Source organism: Pteronotus mesoamericanus, unplaced genomic scaffold, assembly GCF_021234165.1.
Source record: "Pteronotus mesoamericanus isolate MK-2021 breed Mesoamerican mustached bat unplaced genomic scaffold, CSHL_Meso_final scaffold_118, whole genome shotgun sequence".
Classification (NCBI taxonomy): Eukaryota; Metazoa; Chordata; class Mammalia; order Chiroptera; family Mormoopidae; genus Pteronotus; species Pteronotus mesoamericanus.
This window is the reverse complement of record NW_026555301.1, coordinates 2,152,043-2,169,587: the sequence shown is the minus strand read 5'-3', so window position 1 is coordinate 2,169,587 and position 17,545 is coordinate 2,152,043. Positions and strand designations below refer to the sequence as shown.

The 17,545-nt window shown below is 41.1% G+C and overlaps 2 protein-coding genes across 2 annotated transcripts in view; both read left to right on the top strand.

Annotated features, from left to right (window-relative positions):
- NINL (ninein like) overlaps positions 1 to 17,545 on the top strand; it is a 216,209-nt gene that overhangs the window by 51,086 nt on the left and 147,578 nt on the right. The window lies entirely within an intron of this gene.
- Positions 13,317 to 14,673, top strand: LOC129081790 (phosphoglycerate kinase 1-like). Its single transcript, XM_054587459.1, is given in 2 exon segments — positions 13,317 to 13,767; positions 13,770 to 14,673. Coding segments are annotated over 2 exon segments (1,251 nt in total). The 5' UTR covers positions 13,317 to 13,328; the 3' UTR covers positions 14,582 to 14,673.

Sequence of the window (17,545 nt, the reverse complement as noted above, 5' to 3'; positions counted from 1 at the left end):
GTAGATCGGCTCAGGACCTGCCAGGTACTGGGGTGGTGAGAGAAGGCCTGGGAGGTGTGGGCTCCAGAAACAGCATGGTGGGATGCCTGAGGCTGAAGATCTCAGGAGGGTCAGGGACAGCACACCGTCACCTCCGTGTGTTATATAGTATAGCGAGGGCATCTTCCCAACTCCATCGGGGAAAGATTCAGAGAGAAACTTTATCTGAAACTGTCAGAGGCCCTGTATGAGGTGGCCAGCCCTGATCATGAGAGACTGTGTGATTTGGGGGGAAGGGAAGTGCGTAGAGAACAGGACCCTTAGGGATTGGTGCTCCAGCATGGGGGCTGTACAGAAACTCTTTTAAAAGGGGAGCTGAGACGTGACCTGAGGCTCGACAGGGACCTGGGCTCACATGCCTGTGTGCACGGGCAAGCTGCAGCAGCTTTGCTAACCAAAAACTCAGAGGCAGAGAATACACTGAAGGGACTCAACCTAGCATGGCTCGCAAGCAACAAGCAGCACTGAGTGGGGAATTCAGGCCAAAACTCCTGTGAGAGAGCAGCAGGCTCAGGTCTGGAAGGCAGGATATGAATGCCTGAGATTTGCTACAGTCAGCCAGAGCATTTTACAGACAGGCAAACCCAACCCCGACCTGTAGGATTAGGGGTCTGCAGGTCTGGTGAGGCTAGACCCAGGAGTTTCCTGGGGTAGGTACATTTCCTCAGGGGAAAGAAGAAAAAGTGCTGATAGGGCCCTTTGGCAGACACTGTATGCTACACAGCTCCCCAGCCCCATTTTACAAAATCCAGCACAGCAGAGAAAATAGAGACAGACGCAACAAGATGCTGTGTTCTCTCCTGCAAAGCTGTTTAACATTCATTTCATATCCTTTCAGGCTTGGGCATAAGCGGCACCAGGTTTTATAATTTATTTCAAATCTCATGTATTGCTCTTCCCTTCTTTTACTCCATACTACTGCTTTCCTCCCGCTTTGTATCTTTATTTAAATTCTGTTTTCTCTCTTGGTATGACTTGTTTCTATTCTGCACTATTACTATTGTTCCCCTCTCCAGCCTCTCAAAACCATTTATGATTGGCATTAGTGATCTCACATCTTTTCTTCTATTCTTAAAAACTCTTATTTTCTCTCCACCTTTATCATTCTTTACTCATAAGGTGTGGATAAGGTGGTAGTTTTTATAGTTCTTCAATCTTATTTCTGGATAGTGACTATCTTGTATTTCAAATCTCAAATTTCACTGTTCCGCTCTGCTACTCCATTTTGCCTTCCTCCAGCACTTTCCTTTTCATTTTAAACATTAATTTTTCTCTGTCTTACCAGGTTTTCATCCTGCACTCTTCCTTTCTTTTTGTCTTCTTATTCCCATTCCACCTATATCAATCTTAGCTCATTGGTAGATGATATTTCTGTGGTAGAGCATTTTCTGCAAATATGTGTGTGTGTGTGTGTGTAATTTGTAGTTGTCTTGTTTTTATCTCTCACTAGATATATACAAATATACATATATTCTTTAAATTTTGGTTTTAACCTAATATTACACACTTCTCCTCTCTTACTCAATTCCATCTTCCCTCCTCCCTTTTTCAGTTATAAAGTATATTTTATTTTCTTCCTGCTTTGTCTCTATTCACTACTCTTTATTGTCCCTCTTTCTATGCTCACAAAGTCTCTTTCCTTTCAGTTAGTCATCTCCTATTTGTTTTTCCTATTTTATACCTTAATCTCTTTAGACCTTTATTAATATTGGTGCAATGTCTTTTGATAGAGTAATTATGGGTGAGGGTTATCTTTGTGGCTCTGTTTCCTGGGCTGTTTACTTTTTGTTCTGGCAGCACCGTACAACAGTATATAAGACATGGAGGGCAGAGTCACTCCCAGTCAGTCAGCCAGAGGGAAGCTCTCACCAAAAAAAGGACCCAAAAACAACCAAAACCCAATTACAACTGTACAACCCAAATAAAAGGCATAAAGAATAGCGCAAGAGCATCAAGTTCAGATGATCAAGGAGACTGTGCCACAGAGTCCCACAGATCTCTTACCACAGAAGATGACACCACAAAGACAGGGAGTCAAAGCAGATAAATCTAACACACAGAAGCAAACAAAAAGAGTCACCTAAAATAAGGAGACAAAGAAACAGCCCCCAATCCAAAGGAAAGGAAGAATCCCCCAAAGACTGCTAAACGAAACTAAGGCAACCAAACTATCAGACATGGAATTCAAAATAGGGGTTATAAGGATGCTTAAGGAGTTCAGTGAGACCTTCACAGAACTCCAGAGAAGCTTCAAGAAACTGACTGTGAACTACACTAGCATGAAAAAGGACATTGAAACTATCAATAAGAGCCAGGAGGAGATGAGAAATACAATAACTGAAATGGAGAACACAGTAGAAGGCATTAAAAGCAGGTTAAATGAAGCAGATGACTGAATCAGTGAGCTAGAGGACAAGGTAGAAGAAGTATCCGGAGAGAGCAAGGAAACAAAAAAGACTCAGAAAGATGGAAGAGGGTGTAAGGGAGCTGCAGGACAACATAAACATAATAATATCTCTATAATAGTAATACCAGAAGGAGAAGAAGCGCACAAAATAGAAAACCTGTGTGAGAGTAATGATGGAAAACTTCCCTAACTTGATGAGAGAAAAAGTCACACAGTGCAAGAAGCACGGAGTGTCCCAGTCAAGATGAACCCAAAGAGGCCCACTCGAAGAAACATCATAATTAAAATGGCAAAATTCAAAGACAAAGAAAGAATCTTAAAGGCAACAAGAGAGAAACAGGAAGTAATGTACAAGGGAGATCTATAAGGCTAGCAGCTGACTTCTCAACAGAAACACTACAAGCCAGAAAGGAATGGCAAGATATATTCCAGTGGTGAAAAGCAAAGGTCTGCAGCCAAGATTACTGTACCCAGCAAGGCTCTCATTAAAAATGGAAGGCAAAATAAGGAGTTTCCCTGACAAAAGAAGGCTAAAAGAATGCATCTCCACCAAAAAAACATTGCAAGACATGCTAATGGGACTGCTTTAAGAAGATGAAAATATAGAGTGAAAGAGAGAGGAGCACAGGTAAAAAGGGGGAAAATGGCAATGAATAAGTATCTGTCAATAATAACCTTAAATGTAAATGGATTAAATGCTCCAATCAAAAGATGTAGGGTAGCTGATGCCCTGGCTGGTGATGCTCAGTGAATTGAGTGCTGGCCTGCGAACCAAAAGGTTGCTGGTTCGATTCCCATTCAGGGCCTGTGCCTGAGTTACGAGCCAGGTCCCCAGTAAGGGCCATGCTAGAGGCAACCACACATTGTTGTTTCCCTTTCTTTCTTCCTCCCTTCCCTTCTGTCTAAAAATAAAGAAAATCTTATTTAAAAAAAAGACATAGGGTAGCTGACTGGATAAGAAAACATGACCCACATGTATGCTGTCTACAAGAGACCCAACTCAGAAAAAAAAGACCCACACAGACTGAAAGTGAAGGGATGGAAAGAAATATAACAAGCAAATGGATATGAAAAAGAAACAAAGCCAAGATAGCAATACTTGCTATCAGACAAAATAGATTTCAAAAGAAAGCCATAAAAAGATACCAAGAAGGACACTTCGTAACACTCAAGGGAAGACATAAACATTGTAAACATATATGCACCCAACATTTGAGCACCCAGATATTTAAAGAAAATCTTCTAGGATTTCAAGAAAGATACAGATAGCAAAACACTTCTAGTAGGGGATTTTAACACCCCACTGTCAACAGTGGACAGATCATCCAACAAAATGTCAACAAGGATATTGAGGAACTGAATGACCCCCTAGATCAAATGGACTTAACTGATATATACAGAACCTTTCACCCTAAAGAAGTAAAATGTACATTCTTTTCAAATGCACATGGAATGTGCTTAAAGACAGACCATATGATAGGACACAAAACAAGCTAGAAGAAATTAGAAAACTGAAATCATGTCAGGCATTTTCTCAGATCACAGTGGTTTGAAACTAGTAACCAAAGTCAAGGAAAAAACTCAAAAACAGTCAAATTCATGGAGACTGAGTAACATGTTAATAAACTATGAATTGGTTAGTAATGAAATCAAGGAAGAAGTAGAAAGTTTATGGAGACAAATGAATACACAACAGTCTAAAACCTATGGGATACAGAGAAGGCAGTTGTGAGAGGGAAGTTCATAGCAACACAGGCCTACCTAAAAAAGATAGAAACATTTCAAATAAAGGATCTAACACTCTATCTTCAAAAACTGGAGAAACAACACCAAATAAACCCCAGAGCGAGTAGAAGGAAGGAAATAATCAAGATTAGAGCAGAACTGAATGACATAGAGATGAAAAGAACAATTCAAAGGATCAACCAATCCAGGAGCTGGTTCTTTGAAAAGATAAACAAAGTTAATGAGCCTTTAAACAGACTCTTCAAGGAAAAAAGAAAGAGTCCAAAGAAATAAAATCATAAATGGAAGAGGAGAAATTACAGTTGATACCACAGGAACACAAAGTATCATAAGAAATTACTATGAATAACTATATGCCAAGAAATTTGCCAGTGTGGTTGAAATGAACAAATTTCTAGAAACATGTAAGCTTCCAAAACTGAATCAAGAAGAAGCAGAAAGCCTGAATAGACCAATAACACCTACTGAAATAGAAGCTCTAATGAAATAACTCCCAGCATACTAAAGCTGTGGACTGGACAGGTTAACAGGAGAATTTTAGCAAACATTTCTGGAAGAGCTAACCCCTATCCTGCTCAAACTATTCCAAAAAGTCCAAGAAGAGGGAAAACTCCCAGGCTCTTTTTATGAGGCCAGCATCATCCTAATCCTAAAACCAGATAAATACACAGAAAATGAAGGAAAACTGCAGGCCAATATTTCTGATGAACATAGATGCTAAAATCCTCAACAAAATATTGGCAAACCAGACCCAGCAGTATGTCGAAAAGATTGTAGACCATGGTCAAGTGGGATTTATTCCAGAGATGCACGGATGGTACACTATTAGCAAATCAATAAATGTAATATATCACATTAACCAACTGAAAGACAAAAATCCCATTATCGTATTAGTAGATGCTGAAAAAGCATTTGATAAAGTATAACATCCATTTATGATAAAAACACTCAGCAAAGTGGGAGTAGAGGGAGAATACCTAAACATAATAAAGGCCATATATGAGAAACCTACAGCCAACATCATACTTAATAGGCAAAAATTAAAGTTTTTCCCCCTAAGAATAGAAACAAGACAGGGGTGTCCACTTCCACCTGTCCTATTCAGCATAGTAATAGAATTTATAGCTACAGTTATCAGACAAGAAAAATAAATAAAATCATCAAAATTGGAAAGGAGGAAGTAAAAATGTCATTGTTTGCAGATGACATGATAGTCTACGTAGGAAACCCTTAGACTCCACCAAAAATCTGTTTGTCATAATAAATTAATTTGGCTCAACAGTGGGATACAAAGTCAGTATTCAGAAATTGAAGGCATTTTTGTACACCAACAATGAAATAGCAGATACAGAAATTAGGGAAAAAATTCCACTTACTATAGTAACAAGAAAGATAAAATAGTTAGGAGTAAACTTAACCATGGAGGTAAAAGACCTGTACTCAGAAAACTACACAACAATGAAGAAAGAAATTAAGGAAGACGGAAATAAGTGGAAGCACATACTGTGTTCATGGATTGGAAGAATTAACATCATCAGAATATCCATATTACCCAAAGCAGTCTACAGATTCACCATAATCCCTATCAAAATACCAATGACATATCTCACAGATATAGAACAAACATTTCAGAAATTTATATGGAACCATAAATGACCTGACTAGCCTCAGCAATCTTGAGAAAAAAACAACACAGTTGGAGGGATCACAATACCTGATATCAAACTATATTACAAGGCCATGGTAATCAAAACAGTCTTGTACTGGCATAAAAACAAACAAATGCATCAGTGGAACAGAATAGAAAGCCGAAAATAAATCATGTCTCTCTGGTAAATTAATATTTGACAAAGTGTTCAGGAGCCTACAATGGAGTAGAAATAGCATCTACAACAAATGGTGTTGGTAGATCTGGGCAGCTACATGCAAAAGAAAGAAACTAGACCACCAACTTACCATACACCAGAATCAACTCAAGATGGATAAAAGACTTAAATCTGAATCATGACACCATAAAAGTCCTAGAGGATAACATAGGCAGGAAAATTTCAGGTATTCCATGCAGCAGTATTTTCACTGATACGTCCCCTAATGCAAGGGATATAAAGGAAAGAATAAACAAGTGGGACTGCATCAAATTCAAAAGCATCTGTATGGCTAAAGAAAACATCAGTAAAATGAAATTGGAACCAAATGTATGGGAAAACATATTTGCCAACAATACCTTGGACAAAGGTTTGATCTCCAAAATATGTAAAGAAGTCACACCACTCCACACGAGGAAGACAAACAATCCAATTAAAAAATGGGTAAAGGAACTGAATTGACACTTCTCCACGGAGGATATACAGAGGATACATGAACATATGAAATAATTTTCAATGTTGCTTGCCATCAGAGAGATGCAAATTAAAACCACAATGAGAAACCACTTCACACTAGTCAGAATGGCCATCATAACCAAATCAACAAACAAGCGCTGGGGAGGTTGTGGAGAAAACGGAACACTAGGGCACTGTTGGTAGGAATTCAGACTGGTGCCTCCATTGTGGAAAACAGTACTTAATTTCCTCAGAAAACTAAAAATGGAACTGCCTTTTGATCCACTAATTCCACTACTGGGATTATACCCTAACAATCTGGGAATACATTTTGGAGGAGGATGGCGGAGGAGTGAATGGGAATCATGCTGACCTCGTCCCAAGACCAAACTGGAATTGTGACTAAATAGTGGAGAAATCACCTGGAAAACAGTGGAACGATAGCTGGAGAGGAGCCTTGGAGCCACAGACAGACAGTGGATTCAACTCTAACACATCCCAACGTGTGAGAAGTGTGGTGGAGGCTCGAGAGGGTGGGTTGGGTGCCCACGGGCACCAGCACCAGAGGGACATTGAAATGGACAGTTAGATCCCCCTGAGAAGAACAGGGTCTGAATCATAAACAGGGACCTCTAGACTACAGCAGCTAAAACCAGGAAAACGCACAGACAAAACACAACCCCAAAAAGCTTACGGGCGCTCTCTGCCAGAGACAGGCGGCTGGGGATGCAAAGAGACATTTAAAGGGCCAATGCAAAAACTGCAGTGGCAGCCACCCTCCTTGATCTCTGGGCAGAGGCGTCAGCACAGTGGGCTGGTGCCTAAGAAAAGATTGGTGAGGAAAACTTTGAGAAGAGAATTGAGACGGCGCCAGCGGAGCCCCTGTCTTAACTCCCCTCCCACTCTGCAGCTACCATCTCGCTCAGGCATAAGGGAATCAATTAACCTGCCTTTTGTGCGCTCTACACACAGCTTGTGCATGTGTGAGCTGCGGGGCTACATGCAGACAAGCTGGAAGAAATAGAGGATCCCTGGCCAAAGGGGTCACACAGCTGCATTGAGAGCCTTGAGGAGAGACTGGAGACAGAGGTGTTGGGGAAAGAACGGGAGGAGGAACCGGGGAGTCCCGACTCCTTCTCCTTTCCATAGTCTCCATTGTGCAGGAACAGGCCACACCCCCAAAGAGCCAAAAGCTGAAAAGCACACAAAAGACAGCCCAAAACCACCCAGTGCAGGCGTGCACACTCGCGCCTAGTGGCTGGAGAGGGTTGGCGAGCGTGTATGTGGATCCGCGTGGGCTGGCGAGGGCTCCCGCGAGCTGGAAAAGCCTCCCGCAGGTTGGCGCCGATGGGGCCTGCGAGGGAGTGCGCAGATCGGGGAGGGCAGGCATAAACCAACCCGCACCAGCCTGCCAGTGCAGAGTGGTCTGCAGAAATAGTGGATCCGGGGCCAAAGGGGTCACAGGGCTGCCCAGAGTCCCTGGAGGAGAGACTGGAAACAGGATTAACCAGAGAGTCCTGGAGCTGACTTCCTCCCATTTCCATAGTCTCCCTTTGGCGAGGGCAGGAGCCACCCCCAAAGAACCAAAAGCAGGGAAAGCACACAATAGAAGACCTTAACTGACCAGTCCCGGGTGCCCACCAGGCGCCGGCACTAGACGAGTGCGCGAGGTTGGGTGAATAAGCACCCAGGGGGGCTGGAGATCCTGTCGCGCCAGGGAGTGCGCTCAAGGAGCCTGCGGGAGAGTGCAAAGTGACCCACAGAAATAGTGGATCCCTGGCTGAAGGGGTCACAGAGTTGCCCGAAGCAGGAGTCAGACACAGACAATAGACTCCTGGAAAGCTGAAACAAACGACCCAAGGTTATATAAAGTCAACAACTGATCAACTGACATCATCAGAGGCAGGCCCAGAAAGAAAACTAAAGAAAAACAAACAAACAAACAAGTAAATAAAAAGACCTGCCTGCTACCATAGAAGTTTAATTCACAAAGTTAGGAAATCTAGACAGATCAATCGAAGCAGAAGCAAAAATAAATTTAAAAAAATAAGCAAATTACTTAACAGACTCTCACAAAAATGGGAAGTAAAAGAAGTTCCCCCCAAATGAGTAGAAAAGGAGAATCCCCACAGAGTTAAATGAAATAGAGGCAAGGGAACTATCAGATATTGAATTCTCCCCATTGAACACAATTGGAGTTGGCTATATCAAAAAGAAGACATTAACTCCAGAACTTTATTAGATGTAGTAAATCCACATTAAATATTGAATCACCCAATAAATAGTCATAACCAAATGGAAGACATGTAGAAGCAGCATTTCCAAAGCCTGAAATATTCATTTCTTTGCATTCTTAGTAATTATTTTCTAATTAGGTTTTATAGACTTCACTTTTGTGTTAATGGAGCAGTTTTCCCTTAAGGTCTAATGAATAATATATGATTCAAATCCAGAAGTATGTAAACACAAGCAAAATTTTGGTACAGCAACATCTTAGGAACAAAATTAATTAAGAAGACTGAAAAACATTTTCTTCTTTTCCAGTTTATGGTTTTGTGTATATACTTTGAGAGGTGGCTTTAAAAATAGGAAAATACTATATTTGTAAAATAATCTAATAATCAATATCTTAGAAATACTTTCTGAAAATCAAACATCATAAATAATGCATATTTAAGTTTTTCCCCCCGAGCTTCACCAGTAACTCTAAAAATTAAAACTGTACTTGCTACAACAATTTAAAAAAGTTAAAATGTGAAAACATGCTAAACCCAACATGACCTGGAGTAACGTGAAAGAACAGTGCTAGGTTAGGATGAGCGACAGGCATGTGATAGGAAGAACATTTGGGATTGGACTTGGGCCAAAAAATGAGACTAAACATACAGGTTTATTATTTATTTATTTAACTTTTTCTACAAAGGTTGAAGAGGAAGTATTTAAAGTCAAGTTTGACTCTAAGAAGCAGTAGCCTAGAAAGAGAAAAATCCCAGTTCTCTTTAATAAAGTCATATTAGCCTCATATAAAAATGTCATGCCCTGATTAAAATATATAAATAGATCCTTAGTTTTTTCATATGTACACTCTATGTTTAGATACTATGATAAATTCTAGAATATACTTAAAGGAAAAATAGACACATTCCCAGAAGAGGTAACAAAATGGCTTTGTAATTCTGAAAATCATGTTATCATAGGTGAAGCTTCATGTTCAGACCTTAAGCTAACTTCCTTTGTGTTCAGTCAGAGCCACGAGTACAGGAGAAAGGACATTCGCACCAGGAGGGGAAAAGCAAGAGCAGCCATAGGAGCACAGGGTGCCATCATAAATGGCTCCCCTCTAGGATGTCAGCACTGGTGGACACGTGACAGAAATGTTTACAAGACAGTGTTTAATTGCTTAGTGAAGTGTATATAACCGTGAATATATAATATACTTTATTTTCCTTGTTTCACTGATGAAAAATCTTAATATTTTCTTTTTTTATATTGAAAAACCTCTGCTCCATGTAATATAAATATCTATCATTTACAAAAAATGTAAATGGTGAAGAAAAGTACCCATGGTTCAAACTACTGTTCTGATACTGGATAAGCCCAGGTGTAGTTTCGTTTTTAGTTACTGAGATACCGGAGACTGAATGCACTCTTACTGGAAAGCTCCAAGTCAGAGAACACTGAAGCGGCAAGCTGCTGCTACCCATAGCATCAACGATGAAAGGGAAGAAGTGAGGCTACCAGTAGCCAGGCTTGGAGGAGGCTCGCATTGCCCTTGGCATTGATTCTGGCTACTGAGGCTGGGCAGCTGGCCCATGCTGCGGTCCCTCTCAGGAGACTTAAAACAGATGCTTGAGGGGTCAAATGCCCGAATGAGCACCCAGAAAACCTGGAGTATGGAGAAATGCTGAAACAGGGGAGAAAAAATAAGGTCCCTTCTTCCCTCTTCTTGTCTACCAATCACCCACTAATGATTTGCATGGGCAGAACACCAGACACAACAGCAAACCTGTCTTGAAGTAGGTACTCAGATCCCAGTCCCAACATTACAGAGCAGAGCGTGAAAGCGGGAACTTTTACAGGTAAATAACGAGCACAATCCCATTTTCGAACTTAAAAACAGTATGGGTAGTAGGTTAACGTAATTAGCATTAAGTATGTTCAAAAGTAATTTGCCTCATAAAAATTTGGAAATAATAGGAGAATATTTTAGTCCAGAAACTTATGTAAGTTATATATTACATATATTACATAGGCACATTTATAGATTATATATAAAATTATTTTATATACTTTTTGGTGGTAGTAAATGCATTTTTTATGAGTAAAAAAAATGCAAACAAAACCTGGTTTCACATGACCCACACATATGCTGCCTACAAGAGACCCACCTCAGAGCAAGAGACCTACACAGATTGAAAGTAAAAGAATGAAAAAAAGTATTCCAAGCAAATGGGCAAGAGAAAAAGGCTGGGATTGCCATACTTGTATCAGGCAAAGTAGATTTCAAAACAAAGGCCATAAAAAGAGACCCAGAGGCGCACTTTATAATACTTAAAGGAAGAATCTATCAAGAAGACATCAACATTGTAAACTTATATGCTCCCAATATAGGAGCCCCCAAGTTTATAAGGAAATTCTTGGATGACTTCAAAAAAGATATAGACAGCAACACACTGATAGTAGGGGATTTCAACACCCACTGTCAAAAATGGACAGATCTTCCAAACAAAACATTAATAAACATATTGTGGCGCTGAATGACACACTGAACCAAAGAGACTTCACTGACATATATAGAACCTTACATCCCAAAGAAGAAAAATACAAATTCTTTTCAAATGCTCACGGCAGTTTTTCAAAGATAGACCACATGATAGGACACAAAGCAAGCCTCAGCAAATTCAGGAAAATTGAAATAATACCAAACTTTTTCTCAGACCACAAGGGCTTGAAACTGGAAATCAACCTCAAAGAGAAACTTCAAAAACTTGCAAACTCATGGAGACTGAACAGTAGACTATTAAACAATGAGTGGGTCAATAATGAGATAAGAGAAGAAATCAAAAAATTTCTGGAAACAAGTGAAAATGAACAGTCAAGAGTCCAGAACCTATGGGACACAGCAAAGGCGGTCCTGAGAGGGAAGTTCATAGCAATACAGGCTTACCTAAAAAAGATAGAAACATTTCAAATAAAAGACCTACCACTACAACTTCAAGAACTGGAGAAACAACAACAAATAAATCCCAGAGCAAGTAGAAGGAAGGAAATAGTCAAGATTAGAGCAGGACTGAATGACATAGAGAAGAAAAGAACTATCCAGTGGATCAACCAGTCCAGGAGTTTTTTCTTTGAAAAGATAAATAAAATTGACAAGCCTTTAAGCAGACTCATCAAGAAAAAAAGGGAGAGGACCCAAATTAATAATATCAGAAATGAAAGAGGAGAATTAACAACTGATACCACAGAAATACAAAGGATCGTCAGAAGCTACTATGAACAATTATAATGCCAGGAAATTTGAAAATCTTGATGAAATGGACAAATTTCAAGGAAAGTATAATCTTCCAACACTGAAGGAGGAAGAAACAGAAAGCTTGAACAGACCGATAACAGCTGGGGAAATGGAAGCAGTAATCAAGAAACTCCCGGCACACAAAAGCCCAGGGCTGGATGGTTTCACAGGAGAATTTTACAAAACTTTCAAGGAAGAGATAACCCCTGTCCTTCTCAGACTATTCCAAAAAATCCAAGAGGAAGGAAGACTCCCAGACTCTTTTTATGAGGCCAGCATCACCCTGATCCCAAAACCAGGTAAAGACCCTACAAAGAAAACTACAGTCCAATTTCACTGATGAACATGGATGCTAAAATTCTCACCAAAATATTGGCAAACCGCATCCAGAAATACATTCAAAAGATTATCCACCATGATAAAGTGGGATTCATCACAGGGATGTGGGGATGGTTCAATATATGCAAGTCAATAAACCTGATACATCACATAAATAAAAGACAAAAACCACATGATCATCTCGATAGATGCAGAAAAGGCATTCGATAAGGTACAGCACCCATTTATGATCAAAACACTCAGCAAAATGGGAATAAAGGGGGGCATTCCTCAATGTAATAAACGCGCTATATGAAAAACCTACAGCCAACATCATACTCAATGGGCAAAAACTGAAACCTTTCCCACTAAGATCGAGAACACGACAAGGATGTCTGCATTCACCGCTTCTTTTCAACATCATATTGGAAGTCCTAGCCACAGTGGTCAGACCAGAAACAGAAATAAAAGGCATCGAAATAGGAAAGGAGGAAGTAAAGCTATCATTGTTTGCAGATGACATGCAACCCGTGTACATAGAAAACCCTGTAGACTCTACCAAAAAACTCCTCAACCTAATAAGTGAATTTGGCAAAACAGCAGGATACAAAGTCAATATTCAGAAATCAAAGGCAGTTTTTACACCAGCAATGAAATAGAAGAAGAAATCAGAAAAAAAAATACCATTCGATATAGCAAGAAGAAAAATAAAGTACCTAGGCATAAATTTAACCAAGGAGGTAAAAGAAGTGTACGCAGAAAACTATACAACATTGAAGAAAGAAATTAAGGAAGACCCAAATAATTGGAAGCATATACTATGCTCATGGATTGGAAGAATTAATATCATCAAAATGTCCATACTACCCAAAGTAATTTATAGATTCAACACAATTCCTATTAAGATACCAATGACAGACACTTGCTGCTGTCCCTGTCGCTGTGCGATCTCTTGGCTTCTTACCGCTGCTGTATTGCCAAGATGTTGCTTTCTAACAAGCTCACTCTGGACAAGCTGGACGTGAAGGGGAAGTGGGTCATCATGAGAGTGGACTTCAGCATTCCTATGAAGAACAACCAGATAACAAACAACCAGTGGATCAAGGCTGCCATCCCAAGCATCAAGTTCTGCTTGGGCAATGGAGCCAAGTCTGTTGTTCTCATGAGCCACCTGGGTTGGCCCGACGGTGTCCCCATGACCGACAATTACACCTTGCAGCTGGTTGCTGTAGAGCTCAAATCTCTGCAGGGCAAAGATGTTTTGTTCTTGAAGGACTGCGTGGGCCCCAAAGTGGAGAAAGCTTGTGCCAACCCAGCTGCTGGGTCTCTCATCTTGCTGGAGAACCTTCGCTTTCATGTGGAGGAAGAAGGGAAGGGAAAAGATGCTTCCGGGAACAAGCTTAAAGCTGAGCCAGCTAAAATTAAGCTTTCCGAGCCTCACTTTCCAAGCTGGGGGATGTCTATGTCAATGATGCATTTGGCACTGCTCACCGAGCCCGCAGCTCTATGGTGGGAATCAATGTGCTGCAGAAAGCTGGAGGTTTTCTGATGAAGAAGGAGCTGAGCTACTTTGCCAAGGCCTTGGAAAGCCCAGAGCAACCCTTCCTGGCCATCCTGGGTGGAGCTAAAGTTGCAGACAAGATCCAGCTGATCAATAACATGTTGGACAAAGTCAATGAGATGATTATTGGTGGTGGAATGGCCTTTACCTTCCTTAAGGTGCTCAACAACATGAAGATTGGCAATTCTCTGTTTGATGAAGAAGGAGCCAAGATTGTCAAAGATCTGATGTCCAAAGCTGAGAAAAATGGTGTGAAGATTACCCTGCCGGTTGACTTTGTCACTGCTGACAAGTTTGATGAGAACACTAAGACTGGCCAAGCCACCGTGGCCTCTGGCATACCCGCCGGCTGGATAGGCTTGGACTGCAGTCCTGAGAGCAGCAAGAAGTACACCGAGGCTGTCAGCAGGGCCAAGCAGATTGTGTGGAATGGACCTGTGGGTGTATTTGAATGGGAAGCTTTTGCCTGCGGGACCAAAGCCTTCATGGATGAGGTGGTGAAAGCCACTTCCAGGGGCTGCATCACCATCATAGGTGGTGGAGACACTGCCACTTGCTGTGCCAAATGGAACACGGAGGACAAAGTGAGCCATGTCAGCACTGGAGGTGGTGCCAGTTTGGAGCTCCTGGAAGATAAAGTCCTTCTTGGGGTGGATGCCCTCAGCAATGTTTAGTACTTTTCCTGCCTTTTGGTTCCTGTGTGCATCCCCTAACTCTACTTAGTGCTTTCCACATCTCTACTTCACATTAGCTAAAATCTTCTCCCATGTCAAGATTCAGCTAGTGGCCAAGAGATGCAGCCCAGGAACACTTAACACAGTTGCACAGAAGCCTGTCAGCTCATCTTTACTGCACCCTGGATTTGACTACATTCTTCAGGATCCCATTTGAGTTTCTTAGTGGCTAAACCATTGTGCATTCTAGAGTGCGTATATTTATATTTTGCCTGTTAAACTGTTCGCTTAATTCTCCTCTTGGAGTAGTTTACTCCGATTAGCGGTGTCATTGTTTTGCCCCTCAGCATGAAAACAGGATAAAATTCCAGTTGCAGGGAGGGAGGGAGATGAAGTTGGAGATCTATGAAATAAATAATAAAATATTCATTGAAAAAAAAGATACCAATGACATATTTCACAGAAATAGAACAAACATTTCAAAAATTTATATGGAACCATAAACGACCCCAAATAGCTGCAGCAATTTTGAGAAAGAAAAACAAAGTAGGAGGGAACATAATACCAGACATCAAACTATACTACAAAGCCACTCTACTCAAAGCAATCTGGTACTGGCACAAGAACAGACCCATAGACCAGTGGAACACAATAAAAAGCCCAGAAATAAGCCCAGGTCTCTATGGGCAACTAATATTTGACAAAGGGGGCAGAAGCATAAAATGGAGCAATAATAGCCTCTTCAACAAATGGTGTTGGGAGAGCTGTATGGCTACATGCAAAAAATTGAAATTGGATCATCAGCTGACACCATACACAAAAATAAACTCAAGATGGATAAAAGACTTAAATAGAAGTCGCAACACCATCAAAGTCCTAGAGGAGAACATTGGCAGGAAACTCTCAGATATCCCACGCAGCAATTTTTTCAGATATGTCTCCTAAAGCAAGGGACATAAAGGAAAGAATAAACAAGTGGGACCTCATCAAAATAAGAAGCTTCTGCACGGCTAAAGAAAACATCAGCAAAATGCAAAGGGAGCCAACCGTATGGGAAAATATATTCGTTAATGATACATCAGATAGAGGTTTGATCTCCAAGATATATAAAGAACTCACTCGACTCTACTCCAAGAAGACAAACGATCCAATCAAAAAATGGGCAAAGGACCTGGGCAGATGCTTTCCCAAAGAAGAGATACAGAGGGCCCAGAGACATTTGAAAGGCTGCTCGGCATCACTAGCCATCAGAGAAATGCAGATCAAAACCATAATGAAGTACCACCTCACACCAGTCAGAATGGCCATCATAAACAGATGAACAAATAACAGGTGCTGGCAAGGCTGTGGAGAAAAGGAAACACTAGTACAGTGTTGGTGGGAATGCTTACTGGTGCAGCCATTGTGGAAAGCAGTGTGGAGTTTCCTCAAAAAGCAGAAAATGGAACTGCCTTTTGACCCAGTGATTCCCCTGCTGGGACTATACCCTAAGAATCCCAAAATGTCAATTCAAAAGAACCTATGCACCCCAATGTTCATAGCAGCACAATTTACAATAGCCAAGTGCTGGAAGCAGCCTAAATGCCCATCAGTAGATGACTGGATCAAAAAATCATGGTACATATACACAATGGACTACTATGCAGCAGAAAGAAGAGAAGAACTACTAAACTTCGCAACAGCATGGATGGAACTGGAGAGCATTATGCTAAGCGAAATAATCCAGGGGGCGAAAGACAAATACCATATGATCTCACCTATAAGCGGAACCAAACCAACAAAACAAAGATGCAAGGAAAATAAGACCAGCAATACTGAAAGGAAAAGAAACCAACAGAGACAAGGGAAGGAGTCGGGGGGAGGTAATGGACAAGGATGGGAAGGGGAAAGTCAAGGAACATAGAGCAAGGACTCATGGACAAAACCAAAGGGGAAGAGTTGAGGGAGGGAGGGAGGGAGGAGGCAAGGGAAAGTGCTGGGGGGAAGGTAAGACAAATGTATTTGAAAAAATAAAAAATAAATTAAAAAAAAACAAATCTGGGAATACCAATTCAAAAGAACCTATGTACCCCAATGTTCCTTTCAGCTTTAATTATAATAGCTGAGTGCTGGAAATAATTTAAGTGCCCATCAGTAAATGAGTTGATCATAAAACTGGTACATTTACACAATAGGATACTATGCAGCAGGAAAAAAGTAGGAACTCCCACCCTTCACAACAGCATGGATGGAACTGGAGACTATTATGCTAAGTGATGTAAGCTAGGCAGTGAAAGACAAATACCATATTATCTTGCCTATAAGTGGAACCTAATCAACAGAACAAACAAATGAGCAAAACAGAACCAGTGACATGGAAATAGGAACAAACTTACAGTGACTAAAGGGGAAGGAGGCGGGGGTAATGAGGGAAAGAATGGGAAGTGTTGTCAAGGAACATGTATAAAGGACCTGTGGACAAGAATGATGTGCGGCTTGATTGTAAGAGCAGGGGCAGGACAAACTAATTGGGAAAAAATTGGGACAACTGTAATTGAAGAACGAAGAAAAAAAAAAAAGAAGTGAGGGATCCCAGCCTGAAGTCAGCTCCCTACCCAGCCCAGAGTTCCAGTGCCAAGAAGAGAAGCCTCTACATCCTGTGGATGTGAAATCAGTGGGGAATGCAGCTGAGTGAGATAGAGAGCTACTGGAGTCCCTGGTATTTCTCTTAAAGGACACACCCATGGACTTACATGGACTCACAAGCTCTGAGCTCTAGCAGTGAGGCAGCAGCTTGAAAGTTGTCAGGGACATATGGAGAGGAACTGAATTGTCTGGCTCTGGGTCAAGGTTGGAGGGGCAGCTTTCTCCCCCACAAAAGTGTTGGCAAAGGCTATTGTACCTTTGCTGAACCCATCTCCTACAGAGCCTTTCGGCAGGTGGTGTATCTGAGTCTCCATCAACCTGGGTACCACTGTTTGTCCC